The sequence below is a fragment of the Anguilla rostrata genome, chromosome 14 (genome assembly GCF_018555375.3).
Source record: "Anguilla rostrata isolate EN2019 chromosome 14, ASM1855537v3, whole genome shotgun sequence".
Taxonomy (NCBI): Eukaryota; Metazoa; Chordata; class Actinopteri; order Anguilliformes; family Anguillidae; genus Anguilla; species Anguilla rostrata.
The window spans coordinates 6,893,665-6,915,415 of record NC_057946.1 but is presented as its reverse complement, the minus strand read 5'-3'; the positions used below and the strand labels follow the sequence as shown (position 1 = coordinate 6,915,415).

The following is a 21,751-nucleotide window of genomic DNA, read 5'->3' as shown; positions in this document are numbered from 1 at the left end:
TGTTAAAGGTTTACATGTATTGTTTATTATTAGTAGTAATAATAATAATAATAATAACAATGACTATTATTATTTATATTATTATTTGTTGTTGTTGTTGTTGTGGGTTATATGTTATGTGATCTACTAAATCTTAATTTGGAAAAGATTTGTCATGTAAAATGTTAGTTATAAACTAAATAGCTGGATTTAAAATATTTTTAATTGAAATAAGTATTTCGTTTTTTATTTTAGTGTTTCTATGTGCAAATATAGATTCACTATCTTTCTAAAAATCCCATCAAACAATAGAGTATACTTGTAGTTTTTGTCTTATTCAAAAATCATTGAGTCACTTGTTTTCATTGTCTGCTTATGGGTTTTGTATTCCAGGATGCAGCAAAGAGCTTGACATTGTTATTGTGCTAGATGGCTCAAATAGCATCTATCCATGGTCTAGTGTCAAAGACTTCTTGGTGAAATTGCTTCAGAGAATTGATGTTGGACCAAAGTCTTCCCAGGTGATACATCTCTTAATACTATTTAGAAAATCAAAGACAACCGTTCTCAGTTTAGGTGTGATATAAACATCTGATGTCCCTTTTCCACCAACGCGAACCTAGTTCTGTTTCTGGGCTGGTGCTAGTGCCGGTTCGCAGTTGGTTCAACTTGCGAACCTTCTAAGAACCGCTTTGCTTTTCCACGGGCTAGACAGCATGTCATTATGTCACTGTATACGTCTGTATACGTCTCCGCTTTCCCAGCAACATCGTTACCTATTAAAATGTATGTCGTGTAAAAATACAGATAATAAATGTATAAAAAAACAACAATTTCATGCATATACATTTAGTTATATTATTACAGCCGTATTTACTATATCAACTTTAAGACAAACAACACGCTCGGAATTATCTCATCGCAACTCATTAAATCCAATGGCGCAGATGTTGCTTCATAATTTCAAACTGCTTTCCTAACGGCTATTTTGCGTCCTGCGACTTGGGTTACAACAGTGAATATGTACGGGTTCCGAGACGTGCTGATAGCGACCACCCTGTCTCATATTAATCTCAAATACACAAGACAGGACATTTAAACAGTATGCTAGCAAATTTATGTCAAGTTCCTTTCATTCATATGGGGTGGTCGATACATGTCCCCTTAGCAACCAAAAGCTAGCGCTAGACCCCCTCTGACTTATTTGCCGTCACAGAAAAAAATCACGAAAGTACTGAAAAAATAACTACTTGAGGATAACAAGGACATTTTTTCCTACATAACTAAGTGCAGGTTGTTACCGATATTTTGCCTACATAGTTGCAACAAATTGGCACTTTTTCCCCTTGTTTCACGGTATGTTCTTCGTGTTCATCTGTATCAGTTCTTCAATCCTCATGTGAGAAATGCACTGATAAAAATAGTCTGTGTTGTACTGCTCTTGGCTGATTTTTGCAGACACCGCCACTTTTATGGTAACACATTCAGAGCTTAATTAACGAACTTGTGTTCACTTAGCAAGTTGATAACCACTTTCGTGATACCGGTTACCGATTGCTGTTGTTACGTTTCGTGAAGCCAGCTAACAGAAAGAAACCCGGGGTATGTTAAGCGTCCTTCATAGTATACTCCCCATTTTGCACTTAATTGTTTGTTTATATTTTGTTTTGCCAAAAGTAGTGATATATTCATTTTACTTCAGTAGAACATTTACCATTATAGCTCGAAACAGGATGCATTATTTTATACTGTATGTGTACCTGTTAAACTTGCACCAGTAGTCAAAAAAAAGGTTGCAGCTTCTTTTATTCCCTAATTAATACTTCTTAATATTCAATAAGATATTTAACCTGAATTGCTTCAGGAACCAAATAACTATATAAATGGATACCAAGGAAAAATAGACTAATGATAAATAATTGCAGGTGGCATTGGTTTAACGTAATATTGCAATTATAGCCCTGTCCTGTATGTGTGCCATTGGAAAAAATCAAGCATACTTAGGAGCCGTTTATTCATTGGCTTCTCTGTGACCTGATTAGTAATTACACGGCCTTTTAAAGCTGATGACATCAGCAAAGGACGACGGCGGTTACCGCATGTACACAAGCCCTTTATTTGCCCGTCTGGGTTGAACTTCCAGGTTTCTGTTTGTATTGCACCCGGGGATTCTCACGGTCTGCGCATGCCGTTCCCTGGCAGGTCGGAATCGTTTCCTACGGAGACGATGTCGGCCACGTCTTCAACCTCAGCCAGTTCAGCAGCACAGAGGACCTGGTGAAAAACGCCAGGAAGATTCCTCAGAGAAGAGGGTCAAGGACAATGACTGCGCTTGGAATTGACACAGCAAGGTCCCACTTCTGTCCTGTATCGTGTTTGTCTTTGAGTTTTTTAGCGTCTTTGAGACGGTGAAAAGCGCTATATAAAATAAATTTATTATTATTATTATTATTATTATTATTATTATTGTCTATCACTCAGATTAAGCCTCCTGTGAAAAGAGTTGTCTCTTACAGTTGGGTCTTGCTTTCCTATGTTTAATGGGCTCATTGTTTAGCCCGGGAGATATTGCTTGACAGGCCGTTGTTCTTACATTACAGAGCAGAGGCGTTCACGGAGGAGAGGGGAGCACGGCGCGGAGTCAAGAAGGTCATGGTGATCGTCACCGACGGAGAGTCGCATGACAACTACCGACTCAAAAGTGTTATCGACCAGTGTGAACAAGACGGGATTGAAAGATTTTCAATTGCTGTACGTGAACTCCTCTTGCCAAAACATACTAGTACATATTGGTCCAACAGGAGTGTCTAGTTTTGACTTTACACTTGCTGATTGTAAAATGAGCCTTCTTGGTGCTATCACACTAAGTGCCTGCTAAGTGATTGCAATATAATTTATACACATTGAGGTTGAAGAGCAAGGTGCATTCTTTGTTGCTAATTGTGCATGTGTGTGTGTGTGTGTGTGTGTGTGTGTGGGTGTAAAAGACAAAGTGTGTGTGACAGAGACTAAACCTCTCGGTATAAAATGTTCACCCAACATAGTTTGGCTGTTACCATACATTCTATGGACGTTTTAATATACCGTAGCATTAATTGGTAATTGGCCATAAGCCTAATTAAAAAATACTTTTGTATTTTAGGTCCTGGGAGATTACAACAGACAAAAAAAGAGCCTTGATAAGGTGAAAATGTTTATAGATGAGATCAAATCAATAGCAAGCACGCCTACTGGGCACCATTTCTTCAATGTCTCAGATGAGGTGGCACTCTTAAGCATTGCTGACACACTGGGAACCAGGATATTTGCACTAGAAGGTAAGGGATACACTCCAGATTGTAAAGGAGAAAAACAGCGTGTTTACTCTCATTATCCAGAGTTTACACCTGATCGGCTCATTATCATTGATTTTCTTATTGTGAGTTGATGATGTAAGGTGAGCGACTTCTTAGAATTAGATTATAAATATCACTGTAAATTGTAAAGTGATAATACTAATACTGTGATACTAAGCTATGGAAAATTAATACATAGTGAATTCTTTGGACTATGGGATCAATATAATTAAATAAATTGAGGTAATTAAAAATAACACTATAATATACTGTTCCTATGAAAAGACTATATTTGTAACTTGATTCTGTCTACAGTATTTTTAATCGATGTACGCGATTTGAAATGCCTGCTCTTTTTGTTGGTACTCTGCAATGAGTGGGAAATTAGCAGAGGGGCTGAATACTCTTTGTCTTTTATAGCTCATCTGAGATTTGTTTGGTATTTTTATGATGTAATAGGCCCTTGAGTGCCATTTGCTCAGTCTATATGCCCTACATATGTCAACTGAGCACAACACTACACTGCACATGCTATGAAGTACAAATAAGACTATGCTGAAATTAAACCTATAAAGAAAGCGTATTGATCAGTCAACAAACTCAGCTTTGTGCAATGGATATTTTTATGTTTTGCTTATTTATGCTGTTAGTTTCCTTCTCAGAAAGTGTATTTACTGTACTTGCTTTATTCTGGGAGTTGTATACATCCAGTAACTGAGGGCCTGTTTACACATTCATTAGATGGACAAAAAATATATATATATTTTTTTTCTTTCAGCCACATCAGGTAATGACACTGCATCATTTGGGATGGAAATGTCACAATCTGGATTCAGTGTTCATGCTTCCAAAGTAGGTTTGCCCTGTTATATTTTTAAAAAATATGTATTTCTCAGTTCTGTATACCCATGCATATTAATGTCATTGTTTCCTGATGAATGTGGGGATTCATATGACTTTGGATATGCCACTGAATGAAAAGCTTAGCCCAAGCTTTGTCTCGTCCTCCATCACTTAATAGTGGTTTATCATGGGCCTGCACATGTGCAGTGAAAACTACAAAGGAGTATATATGGTGTGCTTAAATCAGTCTGGGATCTGATGAGAAAGATTTGTTTCCTTGTAAGGACACTGAACTGCACAAACACATTCAGCATGCGTTTCCTGTCTGTAAATGACTACATAAACACGTGCTAGCTCTTCCAAACTTTTTTCTGAGTCATGGTTTCTCGGTGTAAACACAGTTTATTTTTATCTAAGCTGTTTGAACACTCAAACTCTAACTCATCCATTATCAAGGCACCTTCCTGTATCAATGCAGAACAGTGCATCTGGCATCAATCTAACTCACTTTTCTTATACTGCAGAGTTAGGAAGGAATTCAGTCCTCCCTCTGCAGGGTTTGGATTGAACTTTTACAAATGTAAGGAGATGTTACTGGTTTCCTTTACTTGTACAATCATTTCCAGTTAAGGTTTAATTAATGTCCAATTAAGGTGTAGTTAAAATCATATAAAGTTGGTTTTCTAAGATTCAATAGTTTCAGTAACTAGACTTTGGGAAATCACATTTTAGATACTTATTTGCCGCATCATGTTAAAGATAATCATGATGATGATGATGATGATGATGATGATGATGATGAAGAAGAAATGTTACAGTTCATTGCTATTGCACTAAAATGAGTTTTGGTTAGCATGCTTTGCAAACATTATATCTCTGTATCTTTATGACATAAAATATGATAAATATGATAATAAGCTAATTAATTGCTGGTCTGCTACTGTAATAGAGTGGACATTTTCCCAAATTATTGGGCATCACTGTCTCGCAGATGTGACCACAGCTTGTCTCTAGACCAGTCTCTGGCTTCAGCTATATATTTTCCTTGCAGGAAGGAGTCATGCTCGGAGCGGTCGGAGCCTACGATTGGAACGGAACAGTGGTGATGCATGTGGGGCAGAAATTTATCGTTCCAGATAAAAGTACATTCCACAACCCTTTAGTCAAGAGGTATGAAGGCCTGGCTGGATATGTTGGTAAGTTCAGAAGTCATCTGTTGATGTAAGCAGCATTGTCTGTGCCTATTCCAGATAAATACCCAGTCCTAGTGCACAGCAGCACATTATTTTCCTTTTAAGGTTTATAAGATATTGTGCTTCTTAGTGGGTGGGGTGGCGGGGGGGGGGGTGGGGGGCTGTGACATAACCTAATAACAGAGTGATGTGGAAGTTCCATTCAGTCTGGGTGAGTGTTCTGCGTGGACTACTGGCGGTACAGTGAATAACTGGCAAGAGATTCAAGAGGCCAAACCAACTCTATAATCCATGCAAATTGAATGCACTGTACATTTTATATTTCCTGCCTTTTTGAACCATAGAAGATTATGATCATCATTTTTGGAATACTGGCATGTTTATAACCACGTTCACAATCTGGCTCGATAATGCAGCGCCTCTTGATTCTTTGGTTCTGTTTTTGGCTGTTTATTCCTTGTTAAAAACATACCTTTGACAGGTTATGACGTACAGTCAGCGTCAACACCTAATGGAGTATTGTACATCACTGGAGCACCACGGTACAACCACACTGGTCGAGTCACTGTGTACCGACTTGATGGAGAGAACATTAGAATCCTGCAGACACTGAAAGGAGAGCAGGTGCTGTTCAGTGCCTCTACAACCATTAATGACAGTTAAAACTCTGAAATGTGTCTCAATGAATGTGTAGTATTTAACTTACAATGTGTTGCTTTCTTTTCATTTAGATTGGCTCATACTTTGGCAGCGTTCTTCAAACTGTCGATATCGACAGTGACTCGTTTACAGACATCCTCCTAGTCGGGGCTCCAATGTACATGGGCCCAGAAAGAGACGAACAAGGTCAAGTGTATGTCTACAAACTTCAAGAGGTATTAGCTATATTATGTCCATATTTGCCATTATGTAGCATGATAGGAGTGTTTTTCATAATGTCATACTGAACCATGTTGACATCATTAACAAACTTATTTTGTCAGGACGGATACATCAAATTTGCAAATGATAATTAAATGATCAGTTGATTATTTTTGGAATATGAATATTCAACATTGTATATGTATCCATCATTGTGTACGTATGCTTTAAGAAAACTTCCAGGACCCTTACAGTCAAGATAAGATAAGAAGGTATTAGTAATTCATGGTACCAGAGGTGAAGCTTTTGATGTTTTCCCAGGATGGTGCATTCCAGCATGAGATGACACTGAAGCCCATCAGTCAGACGTGCTGCACCAACCACTCCCACTCCCACAGCTCCTGTAAGGTCGTCAATAAGAACGAACCCTGCGGAGCACGATTCGGCACCGCCATTGCCGCCGTCAGAGACCTCAACTTGGATGGCTATGATGACGTGGCGATCGGAGCACCCTTTGAGAATGACCATAGAGGTGCGGTATACATCTACCATGGAGACGGAAAATCTTTAAAGGAGAAGTATGTGCAGGTAAACCTTTCCCAGCCCTGACTGTGTCCAATCCAATGAGAATTGATTTTCCATGTACACAACTTCAGTGGGTTTTTTCTTTACAGTTACTCCATAAAGGTCCTTAGAGTGGATTGTTTTGCTCCATTTTGCATTGTATTCTTTGTCTTCTGGAGATGCGTATTCTGTGTATCTGTTGAACTAATCTATGCGTGATATTCTGTCTCTATATTTTACTTCTTCATTCAAACCACCCACCTTTGACCAAACAAAAAATGAAGTTATTCAATGTGCTAGCAGACTTAATATGATCTATAGTACCATGAGGATGAAAACTTAGCTTATTTCCGATGTCTGATATTCTTTCAGCGAATTGCTTCCGGTGGTGATGGGGAGAAGATGAAGTTCTTTGGTCAGTCAATCCATGGAATCATGGATTTAAATGGCGATGGGATTACTGATGTCACAATTGGAGGACTCGGTGGTGCTTCTCTGTTTTGGTTAGTATACCCATCCCAATACATTACTGTTCTTTTGCCTTGTGTTTGGGAGTATACTGTATGCTCTTAAAAAGATCGCTCTATAGAGTTGAGGCCACTTAGGGTTAGCTAAAATTCAAGACACTGTTCCTCAGAAGTTTTCCAGAATGGTTTTGTGGAAAAAAAAGAAGGCACACAGTCATAAGAGTGGCAGAGCCTGTAGACACATATTGCAGTGGGTTATTCCCTTCAGGACTAGTGTGTGAGTCACCCAGAATAGGGGGTGGGGTTGGTAAGGACGTTTCTGCATGCAGCCACATCCTGCAGCCAGGCCCGGCTGGCTCCAACTGCCTTGCGTCTGGGTTACATTATTACCAATAAAAAGAGATGGTTGCAAGGCGAGGGAGTGCCTTGGTGATGGAGTGGATGCCTGCCATAAATTCTCCTCGTCTATAGCTATGGAGACAAATCTGCCTCAAGCCTATTTATACTGGTGAGCACGAGTATGAACCCATGATTTACAGATGGAAAACTAACAGAGAGGGTGGTCAAGAAGGAAAATCCTGCTCACTGACTGAACTGAAGCCTCTGTGCTTGGCACTGGGAGACACAGAGATGGACTGGTGCAATGCCGTACTTGCCTGCCTGCTTTGTGTCTCCAATAAGCATAAAGTTTTTGCTTTTTGCTATGAAAAGCCTTTCATTTTTAAATATCGGATAGTTATTACAGATAATCACATCACAATGGTACAGCTGGGATGTTAAAGTCATGCACATTTGCAAGTCTGCCAGCACACAAAGCCCATTATTTTCCTCTTTTACGAAATCAAATACTGTGGGATTATATTTGACATATTTGACAGCTACAGCTGAAATTATTCTCACCTTTGAGAATTTCATCCATTATAGAATGCATTGACCCCTGCTGGTGTACGATTTGTGGGGTTTATTTAGTTTTATTTAGCTTGGGACCACCCTTATCATACTGTTCCCAACAAGTTGTGACCGGTAGGTCTTTAACTTCGGGCTATCTTATCCAAGGGAAGAGACTGTCTTCCAGCTGGAGTCTATCCACATTGTTGACAGTAGGTGCAAACTAACAATGGCCATAGAAGGGGTTTTAACAATTTACTGTTGATGAGGACGCTCAGACAGACAGATTGTGGGAACAGGGTTTTAAACATTTGAATATTGAATGTTTTTTTGATGTTTCAGTGCCACTAATAATAACAACTGCGATATATATAGATGTGCAGAGGGTAATTTAACTGCTCTGTCATGTCCATTGGAAAAGTTTGGCTTTTTTATTTCCCCAAAAAGCCACAGTGTTATACACAATATATTTCAGTGCATTGGTAACTAGAAATACAAAAATAATAAGATCTGGTTGCTAAGGAAATAAAGACTGAAATTTATTAAGGATAATGGTGAATAATAAGCATACAATGACAAGATTTTAACTGTATAAGATACAGTTCTTAATTCCTCACACAAATCACTAATTCAACAGAGGCTCAAGCACAAATTCTGTCCTTTAAGTGTTGCAGATTACTCACATTCAGTATGGAACATTTTATTATATCCACAATATAGTTGTGGCACCTTGACTGTAGTAATTGTAGCAATTGCTAGATAGAAGCCTGTATTGGGTGAGTGAGTACTTTGCTTAGCAAACAAGACTATTGTATTATCACATGCTATATTCAAACTTGTGAAGCACCATCTACTGAACAGTGCTTTCAGTGAGTTCAGATTGATTCCATTGAACAGTCTGACTTCTGACTCCTGAATCCTCCGACTCCCCGCTCCTGTTTAATTTGATCGGTCACAAGTGCTACTAAGTTAGACATAGGACTTTGTGGTATGTGGAGTTTGTTGTCAGTCATTTGGCATTTTTTTTTATTTCACTTAAGTTTTTTTTTTTTTAAATTAATGCCTTTGACCTTGCATTTGAATCTATCTGCAAATGTGTGTTCACTCTCTTACTTCAATACTAAATGGCATTTCATTTTTTTTTAATTCCTTATTTTCATGTTTTATTCATTTTAAACCAGGTCTCGGGATGTTGCTGAACTGAATGCAACTATGGTGTTTGACCCAGAGAAAATAAACATGCAACAAGCACAATGTGAAATCGGGGGAAGGAATAGTTTTTGTGTGAAAGCTAAAGTTTGCTTTAAGTACAAAGTTAAATCTGATCAGGAGACAAACTCACAAGCTGGTAAGAGTTCCTCTTGGTGATGCCTGATTTGATCAAATTTGCTCACACGTTGCAGTTCTTACCTTTTTATTGTAAAATCCAAAAGATAATTTGCAAACCTAATATGCGAATCTCCTTTTGTCTTAGAACAGTAAGCAGATGAGTAGTTACAATATGTTGGAATTATTGCCTGCTTTACCTCATGATTCTGAATAAGCAAATTGAATCTGACTGTGGCATGGGGTAAATCTCATTCTGTGACATGTTTACAAGTGCAAGAATAAAGTTCGACTTTGTTGTTCTTTCACCTCCTAAAGTAAGCAACCGTGTTGAGTTTTGGTGTCGAATGGGTGAGGTGCTCGTTGTAAGAGTTCCACCCAGCAGATTATTTTATGAATGTCTTTAGAGCCGTCTTTGCCTCGTTTAATCCCCTAATGGTTTCCTTTTCAGACATTAAATACTCACTGACAATAGATGCCCTCAGAGCAGCATCGAGGGGCCTCTTTGTCAGCATCACAGACAGGAAGTTGCAGGCAAACGCTACTATTCAGGAAACAGACCATTTGTGCAGAGAGCATGACTTCTACATGTTGGCAAGTAAATCATTCCTCATCACCTTTAGACAGTACCTGGGTAGAACACAAGATCAGTTAAGGCAAACGATCACCTGTTCAATCTATGTATGAATGCATATATAAATGTATGCATGTATATGTATTTATAATGTGCATATGTATACATGAACTGTATGCATGTCTGTGTGCCTACATATCTGCATGTTCCTGTAGATGTGTACTTGTGAAGGCATCTGCAGTGTATGTGTATGCACGTATAAATGTACAGTTCTGAAATAGTTCATTGGGCTTGTCCCTGCTCAGTTTCCTCTCAAGAGAATGAGTTACTTTCTCAAAGTGATACAATGTGTGGAAGCCTTTGTGAAGCTTTGCACAGCATGAAAGCCTGCTTCCTCTTTCTCGATGAGTAATGGCCTGAAAGAAGGCACAGGAACATAATGCTGACGTAGTCTTCACGCAGTCTTTCTCTTCCCTTAACAAAAGAAGTGTCAAGTAGAAAGTCACACTGAATAGCAACACTTCCTGCAAAGATAGGCAGGCAGGTAATACATACACTCTCTAAAGATGAGTGGCTGGTTTCACTGCTGACTAGCAACTAGGAGTGTTAGCAGGCACCGTTGTTTTCATCAGGGGTTTTCAGCAGAGCCCACTGTGTCAAAGAAAGTTGAAAATCACAATAATACGTGGTTCACCCAAAAAATGACTCACTTTAATTGGAAACAGGGCAAAAACTGATCAAAGCCCATTGATGATTGGCAAGCTCAAAATTACTCATGAAATCACTTTGGCAAATCATTCCACTCTGTGCACTCCTTGGCACACAACCCCCAGGAAGGACGGACAACGTCTGGCAGCTGGAGAGTGGGATAGCTAACATGCGCATGCAGCAGATTTGTCCTGTGCTACAAATGACTTGGCTAGCGGCACTTCTGTTTGATACAGTACAATATGAAGCGGTGTCTCTGTATATGTATCCTGAGTTTCTACATGCTCGGTACAGAGAATGTTCTAATGTAATATAAGTTAATTAATTTATGCTTGTGTGGTGCCTGCTCTCGTTAATTCTAAGGCAGGGAAATGCACAGAAAGCATGGCTTACTCACTGTACTGTCTGCTCATTCCTTCAGGACAAAGTGGACTTCAGAGATCCTATCATGGTGTCTCTCATGTTTGGATTAGCTGATGAAGAAAACGGTCCAGTCTTGGATGGGGATTTACCCACCTCTATCAATAAAACTGTAAGATCTGTTCCTTCTCTTGCATAAACAATATTTCTGTGAAAGATTTATCTGAATAGTGTATTTAGTGGATTTAAAAAGGATGATGATTATTATGATAGTATTATTATTATTATTATTATTATTATTATGACCAGCATTGAGCACATGGTCCATTTATTTTGATAATTTGCTAAACATCAAAAGATAAACATCACTAATGTCAGCTATCACAAAAAAAAATGCTAACCATTTTAATATGTGCACATACTTGCCCTTTTGTTCCAGAATGTGCACGCCCATTAGAAACTCTAATAAGGCTTATGTCATGTTAATAAGTGAAGAAGCATTTATGTTGTCACGTTTTTGAGCGAATAAGGCCATGTAGCAAAAGAAAATGAAGTCCATGGTCCATAGCAGGGGGGGGTAAACTATTGTAGCCTAATTGTTTAGATGGACAGAAACATTGTGTACTGCGCAATGTGAATTAACTGTCTGGGCCTCATGTGCATCTGATGCAATATTTTGGCCCAGGGAAATAGGAGTGGAGCGATGGACACACCCACAGGGTCCAGTGTTCACACAGACATGCAAGTCCTCTGTGAGAACACTCCACAGGCAGCACGGCTCTGCTCAGCTCCGAGCTGGGAGTAGCCCTTGTTGATCCTGTCAGTATTCCAGATAGTCAAAGGTTAAATGAGTCCAAAGGGACTTGGCACCCAGAATTTAGTGCACTGAGGTGCAGGAATTATGTTTAAACACTAGAGGGAGACACTTGTGCACATGTGGCAAGTGATGGTGTGCTATATTCATTATGTCTTCCAGGTTATATCTCTGTAAACACCTTATGGGCTGGTGTGGATATGTGTTAATATTCTTAAGGAAATGCTGTTTTAAATTTAAATAAAATGTTTTGTATTGATCTACTGATATGAATATTGAGTTGATATTTTAATTTCTGTCAGATTCCTCTGGTAGACTGTGGAAATAATGAAAAGTGTATCACTGATCTCCATGTTCAAGCTTCAGCAAATGTAACCAGGTATTATTTTTACATATTCATTTAATGTGTGACAACATACTGCATAGCACTACTGGTCACAGTTTAGCCTTCAATACGTTTACATTTAGGCAATATTCCATTCATTTCCACCTTAAATGGTATATTTTGAAAATCAATCAATTACCGTATGTTTTCTTGCCATGATTAATAATCAGTTATCATTCTTGAGGAATTATTTGTATTTAGGTGCATTGTATTTTGCTGTAGTGTGCCTCGTGAAAAATATAACGTCTGATGAATATTCTGATTCCATGTCCCTCTTTTGCAGGCTTACCATTAAAGCAAGCCAGGAAAAGTTCAATGTAGAAGTTAATATTACAAACAGCAAAGACAGTGCCTACAATACAAACGTTACATTGACTTACTCTAAAAACATAAACTATGTAAATGTTGAGGTAAGTTCTTTGTATTCACTAAAGTTGTGCTTGTGGAATATTTTATAGTGGCCATGTTGGTTTATTATTCATATATATTTATGAAACAGTGTCTGCTGAATTTTGTTCACATAATAAATCTGATTTAGTTGGATACGTTGTTGCACTTGCGGGAATTTTAATGCTTATTATATTGTATTTATTTTTTGTTGTTCTGTAAATTATCAACTTGATGAACAGTACAAAATGTAAAAATTGTGACTATCAGATAAAAATAGGTTCCTTTGTTGCTTAATATGTTACACCTTAAGAAGTGTCAGCCTAATTATCTGCAGTTCTTCCCATCAGCCTCGAGAAAAGGACTGTGAACACAAAGTTAATGTAACTTGTGCTATTGGATATCCATTCTTGAAAACAGGCGAAAGGGTGTGTATGCTTTTCCAGAAACCTTGGCAACATTTGGTTTTATCATCACTGACTTTTATAATCATAAATCCCAGTATCATATGCAGTATAAATATAAGTTGCATTTTATTTTTAAGCTCATATTTCTTCACTGTTGATTTGTGCAGGATACCTTCAGGATTCAATTTGAAACAAATCGTTTTCATGTTCTGAAGAATATTGAAATTAATGTATCTGTAACAAGGTAAGATATAATTAATTTACTGAAATTGTAAGAACTTTTATCTTTTCTGGTATTTAAAATTGATTAGATACTGTACATTAAAACACAGAATCCAGCAGTACATTATATCTGCAGTAACATGTTCTGGTACTATAAAAATACTGCATGTTAGACTAGGGCAATAGCAAAAGTTCACAAATTGAGAGTATATTCATTTAACTCTAACTCATATACATGAATTAGTTGGATTATCTGAAGTATTTTGGCAGGTCTGTTTAAATAATGGTGAAACGTAAATCATAACCAGTGACAGCATCCTTGTTTTATCGTTACAGTGACAGTGATGAACTAAAGGAAACCCTTAATGACAACTATAAGTCCATTATCATCCCAGTGCAGTATGAGGCCATCCTGCGTTTTTCAGCGTAAGTGCAGTAATATGATACATTGAAACATTTACATGACCTGTGCGGTTCCATCTCTGTCCACACGGGGGTGCTGTGGATGTACACCTGTCTTTTGTGATGAAAGAGATTCTTTAAAATGAGACTGCAAGTTCATAGCCTGTTCCATAACAAATTGACTTATTTCACACACATGCTCAACCATGTATTTTTTAACATCTGGAGAAAGCTGAATGTTTTTTGAATTTTTGTTGTATTTGAATTCCTTATGTACAATATTAACTTCCAAAGATCAGTTGATGGAAGTGGTGCATATTCTTTTCCCCCTCAAAGGGTATTATGCTCATTTATTATATATATATATATATATATATATATATATATATATATATATATATATTGTTCATTATCTAAAAGAAAATATCATCATGCCAGGTATTTGACCATTATAACTTATTAAAATGCTGAAAAATGTTCCCCCAAACTTTTTTACAGTAGCTATATGCTTCATATTTGCTGTATATTTGTATATGGGAACTCTTTATCACTAGTGTCAGTATTTTAAACATCAAAATGGATCCCTTTATTAAACAGAGCCAGCTTAATATTGTGTACAAAAGCCATCAATACTGACAATTATTATTTTACATTCTAGTACAAGTGAGCAGTCGTGAAGTGTTTTTATAAAAGCATTTATTAGCTCATATCAAATACTGTAAATCTGTCTGCAAGAATATTATAGCTACTTTATGTGTAGTACTATGTGTAGCGTGTCATTTTATATTTCTGAAAGTGCTAGCTTAAATATGTCTTGCAGCATTGGAAAGATTCAAGTACAATAGTCAATAATATTGTGGATAGGTTAGAATAAACTTTTAACTTAAACTTTTTCTAATCATGTGTGCATAATAATCATGTTTTCACATTAAAGTAAGGACAGAATGTTGAACAGAGCTGAACAGATTAATAATGTGTGAGGAACCCAGTGCAGGATTCCATTGAAGAGGATGTGTTTGATTTTCATCTGTATCTTAATCCCATTCAGTCACAAATATATGAAGGAGGACCACATCATTGTCAAAGAAGGAGAGAAGTACCCCAAAGTATTCAGTGACACCAGCTTAATTGGGGATGAAGTCAAAATAAGCTACATGGTATGTGGGTATCATTCAAACTGCATTACACTTAAGCAATATACTGAACATTGATTAAAATTGTGCCCATCAGTCCAATATAATTGATCAGTTTAAACTGAATTTACAATAAGTTGTACTCAAACTCAAACAAGTAGTCCAATTGATTTCCTTGTGTTATTCACACATACTGATGAGAAATTCCAAGTTTACAGTTTGTTCATGCATACAAAATTCCTTTGTGCGATTTATACACATGGTGTGGACAGTGGTGAAATTTTTCAGCTTCCTTTGGCTCAGGCCAGAAACAAGCTCAAGAAAAATGTCTGCCTTTTCCTGTGCAATTACACTTTTTTTTTTCTTCCCTCCTCATAGCCATTGCCATTTACAGCTATACAGCATGATGTTGTGTCAGTTTTTGGGTCCGAGTGCATTAACTCTGTTTTATAGATTGAGAAAGAGGCCAACCAGGCAGTTCCACCTCTTGAGCTGAAGGTCATTTATCCACACAACTCGACGAATAAGAACATCTTGCTGTACTTGACAGATGTAATCTCTTCCCCGGTGGGTACATTTTACGAATGCCAGTCACTCTTGAGGATGAGATTTATTTGTGACCTTGAAAAATAAGCATGCACTCACTCAAGAAATGCAGTTGGCTTGGATTGTTCTGGCATCTGCAACTCATCATAATTGTACAGGAAGTCCATACAAATTAGAGGAAAGCTTTAAAGCACGGAGCTAAACCTTTAGTAAGATAATGGTCAGATTTTAGTGTGGGAAATTGCAGGTTGGCCTAAAGATAAAGTTTGTAATTCCACTGCCTGCTATCTACGGACATGTGATTTAGACAATACCTTTTTGGATTTCCTTAAAACAGAAAACACTCTAGACTTAAAATTTGTACTTTCCATGTCTGTAATTGAGACAAACCTTGTCTTCTTATTATATCACTTGTTTTGTCTTACAGGGTTAGTAGTTATTTAGTTCATTAGTAATAATATTTTTTATGTTTTTCTACAAAATGTAAATACCATTTTACTTCCTCTTACAGAATGTTACATGTAATGCAGGGGCACTTATTAACCCCTTAAAGATCAACCCGGCCAATCAGCATTCACCTGAACCACGAAGGGAGACTCTGAGTGACTTCCTAGTGGTAAGAGTTTGTTTCCCACAGGTCATCATTATTGCATTACATTAATTTAACTGACACTTATCAAATACTTTATATTCACATTGATTTATAAGAGTGGTAGTGCTTCAGAAAAGGGTTATTAACAGTCTTAAAGTGAGTAAATTGTTGCAAGTAGTGCTGTTAGCACAGCCATTATCCTGAGTCATCTAAAATGACAATGTATAATGTTAAAGAAAGGCTTTATAAGGTAGGATGGAGATTTTGTGTTTCAGTCTTTTGTGCATTGGTGAATGGAAATAAATGGTTCAACTGAATGCTCTTAGGATTAGGTGAACTATAAACTGTTCGACTCATATGTTATTAGAGATATGAGTCGAATAGTTTATAGTTCACCTAATCCTAAGAACATTCAGTTGAACTATCTATTTCCATTCACCAATACACAAAAGACTGAAACACAAAACCTCCATTGAACAATTCAATTTGGGTCATTAGTATTTTCTGCCGTGTTTCTTGAAATGCATTCTGCATGAAAATACAGTCCAGAAAAGCAATTGGTGGAAAAACAGTAGTTATAAGCTAATTTCAACTCGGGATAATTCACAGCCTTATCTTTCAATTCAGGTGAATATTTGCACAAGAGGCGAGTTCAGGTGGCAAAAGGATTTCTGAATGTATTCCCACTAACACCACTGCTGCATTTCTTGCTGTATTTTCTGGGTGAGGGTGGGGAATGAAAATAGTTTTGATGCCTATTCAAGGTGTTACCCGCTTCCCTGAATGCCTATCAGTGCAAACTGCCCACAAAGGTCGCAGAACTAACTGTTTAACAATGTTTTTTGTATAGGACTGCAAGGATCTAAAGTGTGTCTCCTTCAGCTGCACAATAGTGCCTGCAACTTCTAGCCAGATCAACATCACCTTCAGAGTCTGGAAGCCTACCTTTGTCAAAGTAGGTCACGCTCACAAATGACAACAGTGTAGTGTAAATGGTAAATGGACTGCATTTATATAGCGCTTTTATCCAAAGCGCTTTACAATTGATGCCTCTCATTCGCCAGAGCAGTTAGGGGTTAGGTGTCTTGCTCAAGGACACTTTGACATGCCCAGGGCGGGGTTTGAACCGGCAACCCTCCGACTGCCAGACAATCGGTCTTACCTCCTGAGCTATGTCGCCCCTGTACACTGGTAGTGTCTGGGGACCTCTCTGTGTTTTAAGGATTATAATTTATAATCTGTTAACCTGTTTTCATCTTGGGAATTTTAGGACTATATGTTGGAAATCAATAAATTGTTGATTGGAATTTAGAAAAAGAAATACTAGAGATCATGATCAATGCTAAACATGATCAATCAATTTGTGGGCTAATCTAGGCATGCTGAAGAGAGTGATGGATTGGTTTTCAGATCATTTGATTGCTCATTTTCCTCATCAGGCAGAGTTCTCTACTCTGCAAATGATTGTCCGTGCCACATTAGAAAACAAGGACCCGCAACTTTTTACAATGAGCAAGGGAAATGAAGAAAGAGAGGTGAGCATATCCTTCGTCAGCATTGACATCAAGAATGACAGTGGCATCCTAGTGGATTGTATCTCACTCATTGGCATTGCAGGCCTTTGATGTGATTATCAAGGTGCATCAGGTTCCTGATGTGCTGTGTGGATCTTCACTCCATAGATCAAGATACAAATTTCAAAAGAGTCCCTCGGAGGAATACCACTGTGGATCATCATAGTGAGCATTCTTATAGGACTGCTCATTTTGGCACTGGTTATTTTTGCATTGTGGAAGGTATGTACACTAATGATCTTAACACGTGACCATTTTAATTATTCCGCCTCTTGAGTGTGCGCCCAAGGCTTACAAACTGCATTTTGTTCACCCCAAACAGGCTGGCTTTTTCAAGAGAAAAACGGTGGAGGAAATGAAGGAGGACATGTAGGGTGAAGAACGTGTCCGTGCTGCAGGGGGCTTGTGCTCCATTATCCTCAGGTCCGAGTTTGTTTTAGCAGAGCAGGTCCACAGCATTTCAACGCCAATTACGTACTCTCTATGTCACTCAGTCTACATGACCACATTGTAGGTAGTTAAGATTTATTCCATGATTATATCAGTGACTCAAAGCTGTATTTGTTTTTTTTTTCCCCACAAAGAGCACTGTAATTTGATACTATGTGAAATACAGCATTTTATTGTATGTTGATATCCACCACTGCATAATCCTTACTTATACAGTCTAAATGTACTGAGTAACATGTTAGTACATTTAATGTACAGGATTGGTTCTCATTTTCTGCAGGATTTTTAATAATCCCCCCCCCCCCCCATGAATTGTTCATCATAATGACGATGAATGAAAAATGCATGATTGGACTGTATATGTAAAAGCAGCATTTATTTAACATACAATTTGTGCAAGTATGTTTATAATAGGACATACTGCAAGGCAACTATCATATGGCATTCAGTGAAATTCAGAAAAAATATTTAAGTATCTGTGAAGTAAAACCAGTTCTAAAGTTAAAGTTCTCAACTAAAGTAGCTTGATACCAAATGATCGAATTTTTAATGAAAATGACAATAACAAAACTTGTAATGCTATGTCAGGATTATTTTAATGTACAGATTTCAGTGTAATTTGTCATTGGTTTGTTTGTACTATTTGATTCTTGAAATTCCAGGCAGATCTTTTTTTTTTTTAATGTATCTAGCCACTAGTTAAACATGAATGACAGTTTTTCAGTCAACCATTCCCTTTAGTTTAAATGACATTAGCCATATGTATGTGTATAATTAGCAAAATACGTTTTGATTTTATTTATTATTGGATTATACGTTTGTTTACACATACACATCTTTCAAAAACTGCTGTCAAACTAACATGCAAAGGGCCAAGCCTTTTTCCTGAAAGTTGCAGTGGGCCTAATGCAATCAAAACATGCAGAAATGTGTTGGAAACTTGGAAAAACAAATTAAACGGGCATCGCATTTATTATTTCATGCATTTATCAGGAAATTCAAAATGTTACTCACAGTTAAAGACAAACTGGCCCCTGGGTACATTGAATCTGAGCCATACGGCTGTAGTGTGTTGTGATGTGTAGTATTATACATGAAAGTCAGAAACATAGTGTTCTCTATACTGTTCCCCTTAATTTGCATCGGTTTAGGAAATCCATATTGAGAACACAGAAATGGTAAAATTCCAAAAATACATTGTAAAATGATACTTGAAAAATGGCCATATTACACTATGGAAGCAGAACGTTGTTATTACTACCATCATAATTTATATGAAAATGTATTCACAGAAATGCAATTCATAATGTGTGTACTTTCCACAGGAAACCTACAAAGTAAGATCGCGTTCATTATTGCAGAAATAACTGGCAAATATTGAACTCAATACTTGGATATTATTAAGGATACCAATATTTTCAGAACAAGAATTGGAATATGACTTATGGTGTCAGAGGGAGGATGGATGGACTTATGTAGCTCTTTGATATTAGATTTTTTTGTATATTTTTTTATGCAGATTCAGGTGTGCTTTATGAATGGGGTCTCCGCCTTTCACAATAAAGGCCTTTATATCTATTCTTCATAGTTTTGCCAGCTATTAATCCACATTCAACACAAAACAGTTCATTATAGACCATGGCTACTTTGCTCTAAAAATAGATTGTTGACAGCTCAAAATCACATCCTTTGTCTTAGTCAGGTAGTGACCAATTTCCTCCTTGTTTGTTTTATTACACTAAATAATGCTTTTTTTTTGTCCACAATTTGCACAAACAGTCCTCATTAACAGTGAGAATGTATTGTATATAAGGAGATGCACCATCAGCTTTTACCTGCGTTGTTTAAAGAGCTTGTGTAAAAATGTCTGTAAAAAAATGTAAAATAAATGTTGTCTCACACACACAATGATGAAAGAGACCAAAAGTATATAAACAAAGACCTTTTATCAGTCATCTGCACTGTTGAATTTTTATATAATACACTGGTTTTACATAATGTATGTATTCATCAGAACAGAAATATACATTTTTCATGCTGTCAAAAAATGGTTAAAAAAAAATAAATGTTTTTCTTCCCAAAGGACTGAATCCCTTTTAATAGCCAGAACGGTTTCATCAGCCGGAACTCAATGATGCACGCTTGCATGCGCAAACACACACGCTCGCAGACACACTGCAGCAGCCTTTTCCATCCAATGAAGGCTTGATTTTTTAAAAACATTACTGCACACTATCTGCTGGACTGACGAGATCTTCATCAGTGAGACGGCCATAAGGACTGTGATGTCTCAGCAGGAGCGGAGGAGGAGAGCCACAACATTGAACTGGGCAGCTTAAGAGCTGGGAGCAATTAAAGCAGTACTGTGTTTTCCTAGAGAGTAAGCAGTGGACTACTTCTCATTATTCCAGAGTGAGGCATCCAGGTCTAGGGATTGTGTCAATATGTTCAGTTTTTCTAAAAGTGGACAGATGGCACCATGCCTAGGCTGGATAAGAGGCCTGGTATACTCAATACCCAGCAGGCAAACCAGCTGTGAAAATAATTTCATGTGCAGCCTGTGGGCAGAGAATTCCAGTTCTGCAAATCTCCTCCCCTTGGTACAGCAACAGGCACGTCACCACAAGACTATACATCGCTTCAAATCCAAAGATTAGCCTGCATCTGCAAAGTTGTGCGTTTATATTTTGACTAACATTTTTTTTCCCCCCCAATTTGAGACCATCAAGTTTGTGTTTGGATATTTCAAAGCGTTGTGTACTTTGAGAGCAAACATGTAGAACACAGTAAAGAGTTCTTATGGTTCTGTTGCAGTGAGTCACATTTTCTCAGCATGATTTGGGTTCACTCTTACCTTTGATGGCAAGGTCAGTATCAGCCATTACTTAATGGTACAGATGGCATGATAATCCACCCCAAAATGACTTTCCTGCAGAATGGATGTCCAAGATGACAATACCCCTGTCCACTCAATGGTTTGAGAAGCATTGACAACATTAATACTGTAAGTCAGGAACATCTCAGTCAAAAGACCTTAAGTCAGTTAAACATTTACTGGATAATTTGGAGTGATGCCTGACATAATTATTGGGTCTAAAATTGAGATTATTAAAAGAGTGAGAAAGTCAGGTTGAGAATTCAGCCAGTACCCTGTACATGTGAAAGAAGTACTAATGAAAAACAGGTTTGTAGCAAACTTTGGTTTAGCAAGCGAGTCTTTGTGGCCTGTGAAAAATGACATGATGAAATGATTAAATGCACTAAACTATATCAACTGTAAAAATGAATAGTCAGATTACATTTATAATCTACATTAAAACATAATACATATTATGTTTGCATATTACCCCCACATGATGGCAGTATTGAGAAATTAAGCAGACTGTATTATACATCCTTTATAATACACGCACACGCACACGCACACGCACACGCACACGCACACGCACACGCACACGCACACGCACACGCACACGCACACGCACACGCACACGCACACGCATCTGGACACCCCTTGGTCTGTTTCATGGTTTGGGCTAGCCCCCTTGGTTCCAGTGAGGCAAATCTTAATGCTACAGCACACATTCACAATAGACAATTCTGTGCATCCCCAACAGTTTGGGGAAGGCCCTTTCCTGTTTTAGCATGACAATGTTAAAACAGGAATTTGATTGTTGATCCCCTTCATGAATTTAAAAGCCTCAGTGAACTACAAGAGATTCTTCGGGTTCAATTCTGTTA

At 37.6% G+C, this 21,751-nt stretch overlaps 1 protein-coding gene across 3 annotated transcripts in view; it reads left to right on the top strand.

Moving 5' to 3' along the window:
* itga1 (integrin, alpha 1) overlaps window positions 1–20,092 on the top strand; it is a 36,189-nt gene extending 16,097 nt beyond the window's left edge. For 2 of the 3 annotated variants that reach the window (XM_064307081.1, XM_064307085.1), the window contains 25 exons: window positions 373–500; window positions 2,182–2,330; window positions 2,580–2,730; window positions 3,122–3,296; window positions 4,093–4,166; window positions 5,209–5,353; window positions 5,832–5,974; window positions 6,082–6,225; window positions 6,533–6,799; window positions 7,148–7,278; window positions 9,312–9,478; window positions 9,908–10,050; window positions 11,160–11,270; window positions 12,215–12,291; window positions 12,581–12,707; window positions 13,035–13,112; window positions 13,259–13,335; window positions 13,650–13,739; window positions 14,764–14,872; window positions 15,302–15,415; window positions 15,906–16,010; window positions 16,837–16,941; window positions 17,426–17,521; window positions 17,669–17,782; window positions 17,883–20,092. In XM_064307081.1, coding sequence (XP_064163151.1) covers window positions 373–500; window positions 2,182–2,330; window positions 2,580–2,730; window positions 3,122–3,296; window positions 4,093–4,166; window positions 5,209–5,353; window positions 5,832–5,974; window positions 6,082–6,225; window positions 6,533–6,799; window positions 7,148–7,278; window positions 9,312–9,478; window positions 9,908–10,050; window positions 11,160–11,270; window positions 12,215–12,291; window positions 12,581–12,707; window positions 13,035–13,112; window positions 13,259–13,335; window positions 13,650–13,739; window positions 14,764–14,872; window positions 15,302–15,415; window positions 15,906–16,010; window positions 16,837–16,941; window positions 17,426–17,521; window positions 17,669–17,782; window positions 17,883–17,933 — 3,071 coding nt within the window. In that variant the 3' untranslated portion in view covers window positions 17,934–20,092. Of the gene's footprint in view, window positions 1–372; window positions 501–2,181; window positions 2,331–2,579; window positions 2,731–3,121; window positions 3,297–4,092; window positions 4,167–5,208; window positions 5,354–5,831; window positions 5,975–6,081; window positions 6,226–6,531; window positions 6,800–7,147; window positions 7,279–9,311; window positions 9,479–9,907; window positions 10,051–11,159; window positions 11,271–12,214; window positions 12,292–12,580; window positions 12,708–13,034; window positions 13,113–13,258; window positions 13,336–13,649; window positions 13,740–14,763; window positions 14,873–15,301; window positions 15,416–15,905; window positions 16,011–16,836; window positions 16,942–17,425; window positions 17,522–17,668; window positions 17,783–17,882 lie in introns of all 3 variants that reach the window. The other variant, XM_064307084.1, reaches the window with a different exon arrangement.
* Window positions 20,093–21,751: the final 1,659 nt, after the last annotated feature.